Raw genomic sequence first — 10,889 nt, forward strand, 5'->3', positions numbered from 1 at the left:
ACCACACTGATCCAGTAAGAACTTTAATGGCCATATACAATCAAGTGTAGTTTTTACACCTGGTTCAGAAGTTATTAAACAACATAAAACAATAACAAATCCTGAGGTGGGAGTAGAATCTGACTTCCACATTTGCTATATTATATTATTTAATTGTCTACCTTGCAACAAAAAATTGTAAAGGAAAAACACAAGATACAATGTTTAATACATAGGAAAAAAGTACTTGAGGAATCCTAAACATTGGACTTATTACACAAATACTTAACTATTTAAAGTGTTTAATAATATAAATGAAACAACTTTTGAAGAACTAAGGAAAGATATAAAAACATTGTCTTATCAGATAGAGAATGTTTTAAAGAGATGGAATTTATTAGAAGGGACTATATTATAACTTTAGACTTGAAAAGCACAAATTTATTTTCTGGAGGAACTCAACAGATGAAGTTCAGGCAAAAGAGACAGTAAACTAAAGACAGGTTCATTGAGATAACTTAGTGTGGAGTGTAAGAAACAGACAAAAGAGAAAAAGGAGTAAATCCCACCCTGTTTATTCTGTGGGGCACCATTAAGTTGCCTATGTATATACAGTGGAGGGAATAAAAGTGTAATAGAATGGTGTGCCTTCTCAGTGAGAACTCACTGTGTATGCTCAGAAGTGAAGGAAGCGCTTTCTGCTAAAGCACCTGCCTGGCTGGGGCTAAGATCCAGGTAAGATTTTATTAACTTGTGTGCACTTTAGGTGTATGCATAGATCTAGGTCTATAGGCAGTCATGCTTAAATTCCTGCCCCGGGGTATGATGAAAACAGTTTGAATAGAGACAAGAGACTGCAAGTCTGGCCATTTAGGCATATTTGCACAGCAAAGTTATTATATTTTGCAAGACTTACTTTAAATATAACAGTGTTCTTTTTCAAATAGTTGTTACCCAGTGTTATCTTGCTCACCTGGCAGAATTATGTCTTTCCTGATAAGAGCTCTGAGTACTTAATGGCAGTACCATTAAGTACTTAAAGGGAATCTTGAGCTTCCCTTTAGAGCAGTGGATACAATCTTCCTAATGCTGGGAACCTTGAATACAGTTTCATGTTGTGGTGACCTCCTATCATAAAATTATTTTTGCTGCTACTTCATAAATATAATTTTACTACTGTTATAAATTGTAATTTAATATTTTTGGAGATAGAGATTTGTCAAAGGGGTTGAGACTCACAGGTTGAGAACAGCTGTTTTAGAGGCATGTCTTTGTTATGGGAATGGAGCCTGATGGCTGGTCAGTACTAGTGAATAAACATTTCCATTGTAGTATCCTAAATTTTGCTTATCCCTAACAGATGTAGGTAGCACATTACCAATCTTAGATAATTTGGAGGCTAAGTTCTACTTGTATAATGTAAGCAAATTTATTAGTAAGTTCTTTATAATATCAGTTCTATCACTGAGTTTCTTCCACATTAAAATGAAAAGAGAGACAGAAACAGAATAAAAGAATATTTGAACATGTGGTAACCCTAAATTTAAGAGCTCCAAGTAGGAAAAACACAGGACAGCAGTTAGATATGCGTGAATCAAACTGTCCAAACCCAGGTCAGAGAGTACCTCTTTATGTGCTAGATTTTGTTATCAAGACTCATCAGATAAGATCTTATCAGAAACCTTGAGCTCATGAGAAACTAGAATGACATCCTCAAAGAGTTGACAGAAATGAGGAGCAGAGGGAGGGAGGGAGTGAAGGGATGAAGGACTAGGCAATAAACCCAATAAAAAAACAAACTGGAAAACTGCACCTCAACCAAGATTCAGTATCTAGCAAAACTATTCTCTGAAACAAAGACAAAGTTTACAGGAGTTTTTGTTTTTGTTTTGTTTGGTTTTTTAAATAATTCTTGGCATTTATCCAAATACATTGTTATAAATTAAAGTGCAAATGGTAATTCCCAAGACAACTTTAAGAAAAACTAAGGAATGTATAATAAAAAACAAAAATTCAGTGTTTAAAGGCCACTGTAGCAAATATCCTTTTTTGAACAGAAAAATTTAATAGGAGAGAAATTGAGAAACAAACCTAGGCATACAGATTTATTAAACAGGAATAAAATGAACTTAAATTTTACATTGTCTGTAATTAAATATTAGTGCATTAAACTATAAGACAGATATCAGCAGAGTAGTTAAGACATGATCCGACTATAGTTTAATATACAGAATACTCATGTTAAATTTAGAAACAAATAGGACAAAAAGAAGATGGAAAAAATTATACCGTGGAGTTTAACTGTAGTAATATTAAATGAACTGGACTTTAATGATTTTAATTTCTAAAAGACAGACATTTTATACTTAAAAAAGGATCCAAAGTCCATCAGGGAATAACATATATGTAACAACATAGAAAATGACAGTTTAAAAAAAAAAACTAACTTAAGGTGAGAAATGAACAATAAATATTTTGACCTATTCACAATCTATGTAATCTATGAGTTTCTGTGAATAAAATGTGTGAAATAAAGCTGTGGAGACAGTGGATTGATGGTTGCTGGGGTAATGGAGGAGATTATAAGGGATTCTTTGTGGAGTGATGAGAATTACAGAATTGATTACTAGTGTTGATTGTGAATCCATTAAATACTGCTGAATCATTCACACATTTACATTGATAACCTTATGTGAATAATATCCTAATTAAATTGTTTTTGAGACAGGGTTTCTCTGTAGCCCTGGCTGTCCTTGAATTCAATCTCTAATCCTGGCTGGCCCTGAACTCAGATCTGCCTGCCTCTGCCTCCAGAGTATTGGGATTAAAGGCATGTATCATCATGCCTGGCAGTTTTTATTTATTTTTTTAATGTGAATGAGTGCTGGCTGGTGGCACATGGGAGGAAGAGGCAGACAGAACAAAACACCAAAACCAAAACTATGTATGAATGTTTTGCCTGTATGTATGTATGTATGTATGTATATAAAATATACATGTATGAATAGAAAATATAACCTAGTCCTGAAAAGTTCACTTGAAGACTCATCAAATTGAAGAATCGGATCAATGAGTTACACATTCAAAACAGATGTCAGTGTGCTGGTGTGTGTGTGTGTGTGTGTGTGTGTATGTGTAGCCAGTAGGAAATCATTGGGACGGGGGGAAAAACACATACACACATATACATACATACATACATACATACATACATACATACTAGTACATGTGTGCTTGGTACATACATACATACTAGTACATGTGTGCTTGGTGCCTGCAGAGGCCAGAAGAGGGGGTTTAATCCCTTGGAACTAGACTTAGGTATGGTTGTGAGCCACCATGTGGGTGCTAGCAATGAATCCTGGGTCCTCAGCAAGAGCAACAAGTGCTCTAAACCACTGAGCCATCTTTCCAGACCAGTATTTCAATTTTTCAAGAGGAGGGAGCAGGAATAAATAAAAGGAAAACTTCCTGAAAATGTAGAATTTGACTTCACATTTTTTTTAAAGATTTATTTATTTATTATATCTAAGTACACTGCAGCTGTCTTCAGACACTTTTTCTTCTCTCTCCAGCCCCACTCACTCTAGTTCCCCTTGCTCTGGCCCAAAGGTTTATTTATTTATTATATGTAAGTACACTGAAACTGTCTTCAGACACACCAGAAGAGGGCATTAGATCTTGTTACAGATGGTTGTGAGCCACCATGTGGTTGCTGGGATTTGAACTCAGAACCTTCAGAAGAGCAGTCAGTGCTCTTAACCTCTGAGCCGTCTCTCCATGTGAAGCCTTGACATCATATTTTAAAATGATTTTTTATATAAACAAAGGGTTAAAATTAACATAAAAAAATTGAACTGGTGATGTGGACAACTTAAAACTGTCTAAAAAGCACAAAAGAAAAGGAAAACCAAAAATGGGACAGAAGGAAATAAGATCCGTTAGAAACAGTGTTAACTCCAAACCAGAAATTGCTTTGTAGATAGTATGATGTGAACAGAAATAATATTCAAGTTGAATTAGGAAAGTGTTGGGGCTGATGAGATGGCTCAGCAGGCAAGAGCACTGACTGCTCTTCCAAAGGTCATGAGTTCAAATGCCTTTAACCACATGGTGGCTTACAACCAGCCATAGTGAAATCTGACGCCCTCTTCTGGTGGTCCAAAGACAGCTACAGTGTACTCATTTATAATAATAAATCTTTTAAAAAAAAAAAGGAAAGTGTTTTTCTCTCAAAATAAAATAAAAAGAACATAACATGTAGATTGAAACATCTTTTATAATCACAACAGAAATCAATAGCAAGAGACTGAAGTGCATGTTCTACATTTTAACTTAAAAATCTTGTAAATCAGCCAGGCGGTGGTGGCCCACGCCTTTAACCCCAACACTTGGGAGGCAGAGGCAGGTGGATTTCTGAGTTCGAGGCCAGTCTAGTCTACAGAGTGAGTTCCAGGACAGCCAGGGCTACATAGAGAAACCCTGTCTCAAAAAACCAAAAACAAAAACAAAAAACTTGTAAATCTGTAAGATTAAGATTTTAAAAACTTTTATTTTTATTTCATGTGTATAAGTGTTTATTGAATGTGTGATCACTGTGTGTGTGCAGGGTTCTTCAAGGCCAGAAGAGGGCATTAGACCCCCTGGGACTGCAATTGCAGATAATTATGAACTGTCATGGATGCAAGAAATTGAACCCAGGTCTTAGAAGATTGACCTGTGTTCTTTGACTGCTGAACCATCTCTCCAGCTCCGAAGCTTAAATTGTATAATTACTGGGACAAGATTATCTTTTCTTTCTTAAAATAACAAATTTATAAATGAGCTGAAAATGATCTGTATTTAGTGGAGAAAGAATATAAATCAAGTATTTGTTACTTTAATGCATATTCATCAAACAGTATGACCATGAAAAGATCTTTTCACTAATGTGTGTAAGCTGGAAAATGTGTAACTTAGTCCTGAAAAGTTCACTTGAAGACTCATCCAATTCTAGAATCAGATCAATGAGTTGCACATTCAAGACAGATGTCAGTGTGCTGGTGTGTGCGTGTATGTGTGTGTGCGCTCACGAGTGTAGCCAGTAGGAAATCATTGGGACAGAGGAAAAAAAAACAAAATTGAACATATTTTGGGATGAAAAGCTTAAGAAAAGCCAATTTAATTTTATTTTTGTCTTTAACAGAAAGAAACTACTAAAGAGATTTTATTTTATTCAAGACTTGGTGATTGAGTTCTGGCTGTGGCTCAATAATAATAAATGCATATCCTGCAGGCATGAGGCCTTAGATTTAATTCCTACCTAACCTCCACTCCCTAACAAAAACAAACAAAAACTGAGGCTCAATAATTAAAAAAAAATTTAATCATTTTCATTAACTAACATGATATCCAAAATTTGGGTAACAAAGAACAAATAGAAAATTAATTGAAAGTGTTTGTATACCAAAGAGTACCTCATCAACAAAAAGGTAATTCATAGAGTAGGAGGGTGTTTTGTTTTAGGGAGTCATACTCAATCACTGTGGTGGCTGCCTGGAGCTCACTATGTAGATTAGGCTGACTTCAAACTCAGCAAGATCCTTCTGCCTCTCCCCTCTAGTACTGGGATTCAAGGCATATTCCACCAGTGTGGGACAGATAACATTTGTAAACCATATGTGTGTCTGATAAGGAGTTAATATCCAGAAAAATGTGAAGAATTTGCTACTTAAACAACAACAACAAAAAAACCCAAATAACTTTGATTTATACGTGCTTGCAGAACCTAAATCCACATTAGCTTACAAATACATGAAGAGGTACTTTTTATCAGTCATTCACAGTCAAGTATGACCCAGTGCCATAACAGGTCACACAGCACACTTGTTAGAATCACTCCTGATTCCTTTAAAAATAAACAAGTGTTGATGGAGGCTATGAGGCAATCTTAGATGGTACTGGTTGGAGTGTAAGTGTGTGGCCATTGTAGAAGACAGCGTTGCAGTTTTTCAGAACCATAAACACAGACTTTACCATATGTTTGAGTAATTCTGCTTCAAAGAAAGAAAAGCAGGATCTCAAAGAATCACCAGTGAACCTATGATTATAGGTGAAAAGGTGGATTCTATATGTCTGTCACCATGAGTAGATGAACACATAGAATGTACTTAGAGTATTACTTGGGCTTTGTCCAGCAACAATTCTGATACATGATGCATTATTTTTTTAAGGTTTTATTTATTTTATGTATATGAGTATACTGTAGCTGTACAGATGGTTGTGAACCTTCATGTGGTTGTTGGGAATTGAAATTTTTTAGGACCTCTGCTTGCTCCAATCGGCCCTGCTCTCTCAGTCAAGTCCACTTCGCTCAGTCCCTGCTTTCTCCGGCCCAAAGATTTATTTATTGTTATACATAAGTACACTGTACCTTTCTTCAGACACACCAAAAGTGGGTGTCAGATCTCATTACGGGTGGTTATGAGCCACCGTGTGGTTGCTGGGATTTAAACTCAGGACCTTCAGAAGAACATTAGTGCTCTTACCTGCTGAGCCATCTTGCCAGCCTGCATTATTTGTTTTTTTGACTTAGTGAATCTTTTTTTTTTTCTTCTTTTTTTTGAGACAGGGGTTCTCCGTGTAGCCCTAGCTGTCCTGGAACTCACTCTGGAGACCAGGCTGGCTTCGAACTTGGGTTTGTCTGTCTCTGCCTCCAAAGTGGTGGAATTAAAGGCATATGCCATTAGGCCTGGTTTAAGCATTTCTTTCTTTGAGCCATTCCTTGGTAGTCATGTGTATCTAGGAAGAGTAAAGGTCCAGTTCTGTAGAAGAACTGAGCACTTGGTAGAAGAAAGGATAATAGGACTTGCCAGAGATCCAAGAGTCAAGGGTTAGAAAATGATAACCAAGTATGCTGAGAAGATCCAGGTCATCTGTAGACTTGATCCAGAAGGGTTGGTAGGAAACTTGTAGGCAGTTCTGAAAACCCATTATGGCTTATTTATATTGCATTGAACCAATGAAACTAGTACTTTCTCAACATTTAGTGTTATATACATATTATTACTATTACATATATATTAATTACACAATAATTAGGAGTCCAGTAAATATACAAGATGTGGGATCCTGGGGTAGAAAGACAAAGTGTTTTTTTTTTAGAATTCTATAGTGACTATAAGCTGTAGTTATTATAAGCCTTTATATGTCCAGAAATTGTTTTTGCCTATCAGATGTGACATGAATAACTTGTCAGTTTCTCTTGTATATATATGATTGTTGAAATACACTTAAAGTTTAATTCTTTTGAATCTTTATCAGGTAAATTATTCCTTTCAGTTTTTGTATTTTTTTAATTTTTCTTTTCATTTTATGGTTCTAGGGATTGAACTCAAGGCCTCATATGCTCTTTTCTCTGAGTTACATGACTAGCTTTTGTTCAATGTTTTGTATTATTGGACAGTTCTTCCTGAGTCAAAGCTTATTAATTACTTAATAATTAAAAATAATCTTCATTGATGTTATATTTCATGTACAGTAAAATTCATGGTATCGGATTAGGCTTCCATATGTTGCTGTTATGTTTAAATATTCCTCTTAATGTATCTTGTTGTCTAGCCTGACCACATGTGCTATTTGTATACATGCCTTGTGTGTGGTTCTATAGTACCATCTTTCTTTTTGCCTTTCATAGGCATACCAAAAGACATCCCTCAATCATTTTCCCTTTTAGTAGCTTTCCTGACTAGCAGTAGTTCCCTGAACTATCACTGTTCTACTTTTTGTGTCATGTCTTACGTCATTTGCTTCCTTGACTGGTAATTTTACCATTTACTCTACTCTCCCTGATTTTCAGTTTGATTTACACCTTCTAATTGGCCTACAGCATTTCTTGTCATAGTGCTCTTTCCATGGAAGTGGTCTAAGGGAAGAAAAAGTCTTTCTTGACTTCAAAACTTTTAGTGTTAATTGTAATGCTTTCTCATTTTTATGTAGGCTCCAATGATGCTATTGCCCCAGACTTTCCACCTCAAGTGCTAGGGACAAGAGACGATGACCTGTCCTCCGCTGTAAACATTAAGCACAAAGAAGGGATCTATAGCAAGAGGGCCGCAACAAAGGGGAAAAAACCCTCTCAGAAAGGTAATGAGTGGCCTTGCGTGCTTTCAGATTGGTTTCTTGAATCTTTGTATTTGAAGTGAGAATATTGTTGTATTTCTCCATTTTTTGGTTTGTCAGAAAATGAGGCCCTGAGCTCAATCCTCAGAACCATAAAAATGAAAAGAGGGGAAAAAAAAAGACAAAAACTGGAAGGATAATTTACCTGACAAAGATCTGAAAGAATTAAACTTTATGTGTATTTCAACATATATATATATATATATATATATATATATATACACATATATATGACAAGAGAAACTGATATGTTATACATGTCATGCCTTTAGGCAAACATTCTCCTTACCACTACATTAAGTAACGCAGGAAAGTAAAATGTTAGAATATTTAAAGTGCTTCAAAGAGGTTGGAAAACTGTAAACTTCATTTTCTTCATTTTCTTTTTTTTTTTTTTTCAGATTTATTTATTTTATGTATATGAGTACACGCTGTAGCTGTACAGATAGATGTGAGCCTGGTTGTTGGGAATTGACTTCTTTTTATATATATATTTTAAAGATTTATTTATTTTATGTGTATGAGTACTCTGTAGCTGTACAGATGGCCGTGAGCCATCATGTGTGTGGCTGCTGTTGAACTCAGGACCTCTGCCAGCCCGTTCGCTCGCTCCAGCCTAATTTACTGCAGCTGTCTTCAGATGCACCGGAAGAGGGCATCTGATCTCCTTACAGGTGGTTGTGAGCCCCCATGTGGTTGCTGGAATCTGAACTCAGGACCTTTGGAAGAGCAGTCAGTGCTCTTACCCGCTGAGCCATCTCACCTGCCCCGGGAATTGACTTTTAGGATCTCTGCTCACTCTGGTCAACCCCATTTACTCCGCCCAAAGATTTATTTATTTACTATAAATAAGTACACTGTAGCTGTCTTCAATGTACTTCAGGGCGTCAGATCTCATTACAGGTGGTTGTGAGCCACCATGTGGTTGCTGGGATTTGAACTCAGGACCTTCGGAAGAGTAGTTGGTGCTCTTACCTGCTAAGCCATCTCACCAGCCCTGTAAACTTCATTTTCAACATAAATAAAATATATTTTAGCTGTTGAAATATTAAGCCAAGCTTATTTTGAACATGAACTATCAGATAATCTTGATTAAAATTCTTATGGATTTATCTCTGTCAGATGTTGCAAAGTGCAATTTTAGGCAGGATTTGACAAGGAGTTAAGAGTTCACATGATGTTTGAAATTTTACTGTATTTTATTTTTTTGGTACCAACTTGTGAAAATTCAATTTTGGGCTTGTTGGAAGAAAAAATCTGAATGTTTGGTTATTTGTAGCACACATTCCTCTGTGATAGTAGTCACCTTCAGTGGAGACCTGGCTGTTTCTTACATACAGGATATCCATTCTCCTGTTTGCTTCAGTCCCCAATCCATCTCAGATCCCACCTGCTTCATTCAGACACCTAGTCTGTCTTTTAAAGTGCTGAGTTTTAAGTTTTTTTCCCTAGATCGAGGACAGTCATTTTCTAAAAGTGCAATGTATTTAAAATTGCTGGAAAACCAGTAGTTCTAGCAATACACTATTCAAAAAAAAACAAAAACAAAAACAAAAAGAACCACCCAGACTAAAACATAGTATAGGTTAATAGGTGAATAGATGAATAGGTAGCTAGATCTTCTGTAAGAAAATGGAGGAGTGTGCCTCCTTTTTTGTTTGTTTGGTTTTTTGTTTTTTGTTTTGTCAGAGTTTTTTTTAAGTTTTACTGCATTATGATGAGAAAAGTTGCATGATTTCAATTTGTCTGAATTTGTTAACATTTAAAAATATATTTTAAGTAAATAGAATTAAATCACATTCTTGTTTTCCTTTTGTACCCCAACTCCTCCCAGAGACCCCCCTTCAATACCTACAATATCTTTTTTGTCATATTCTTTAAAATTTATAAAATATTATAGCAATAAAAATGAGTATCATAAAAGTTGTTTGATATAAAACAACAATCAATTTAACAGACTTATGTAGATGCTTGTCTGTGGCAATCCTGAAAACACATACGTGTTTGTCAATATAAATTTTAAATAACTCCAAATGTATTTACTGCATATTTCAAAATAATACATCACTACTAATATTTTTTTTTCTTTTTTTTTTTTTGGTTTTTCGAGACAGGGTTTCTCTGTATAGCACTGGCTGTCCTGGAACTTACTCTATAGACCAGGCTGGTCTCGAACTAAGAAATCCGCCTGCCTCTGCCTCCCAAGATCAGGGATTAAAGGCGCGCGCCACCACCGCTCTGCTTACTAATATTTTCTTAAATGAACATAAATATATAAAGTGTTTTTGTTTGTTTGTTTTATATTTAGTAGAGCTTAAAATCTTGGCTCTTACTGTGGTAACTTGATACAAGAGTTACAAACATCAAGCAAAGCATTCAGTCTTACTCTTTGTTGTTCTCTTACAAACCCCCTCCCAATTTAATTGTCTACATTTCTTTTGGGTATATAAATACTTTTAAAATATGTAAGCTGTTCTGAAAACTATAATATAATGTAAAAACATAAAATAAACAATACTACTGATAGAGAGGCTAAGATAGGAAAAGCAAGATCTCAAGACATATGTTGTACACAGCAAGACATTGTCACGAACAAACAAGCTGAAAATGTAGATGGATTGTATAATATTAGACCTATTTCTTCAATTACCAAATTAGAGAGACCATTGCATGACAGTCAATAAATTTCTAATTCCTCATATTTTTGGATTTCAATTGATTAGGATATGTTGCTAATATTAATTTTCATA

The 10,889-nt window shown here is 35.4% G+C and overlaps 1 protein-coding gene across 7 annotated transcripts in view; it reads left to right on the top strand.

Annotated features, from left to right (window-relative positions):
* The window catches only part of Alms1 (ALMS1 centrosome and basal body associated protein), a 106,436-nt gene that overhangs the window by 52,552 nt on the left and 42,995 nt on the right, over nucleotides 1-10,889 (top strand). For 6 of the 7 annotated variants that reach the window (XR_004122097.1, XM_031382387.1, XM_031382390.1 and 3 more), the window contains one exon: nucleotides 7,957-8,103. The exons of the other annotated variant lie outside the window; for it this stretch is intronic. Coding sequence is in view for 5 of the 6 variants with exons in the window: in XM_031382387.1 (XP_031238247.1) it covers nucleotides 7,957-8,103 (147 nt within the window). In the remaining variant the exon portion in view is untranslated. The remainder of the gene's footprint in view (nucleotides 1-7,956; nucleotides 8,104-10,889) is intronic. 7 annotated transcript variants of the gene reach the window in all.

The sequence above is a fragment of the Mastomys coucha genome, unplaced genomic scaffold (assembly GCF_008632895.1).
Source record: "Mastomys coucha isolate ucsf_1 unplaced genomic scaffold, UCSF_Mcou_1 pScaffold20, whole genome shotgun sequence".
Taxonomy (NCBI): domain Eukaryota; kingdom Metazoa; phylum Chordata; class Mammalia; order Rodentia; family Muridae; genus Mastomys; species Mastomys coucha.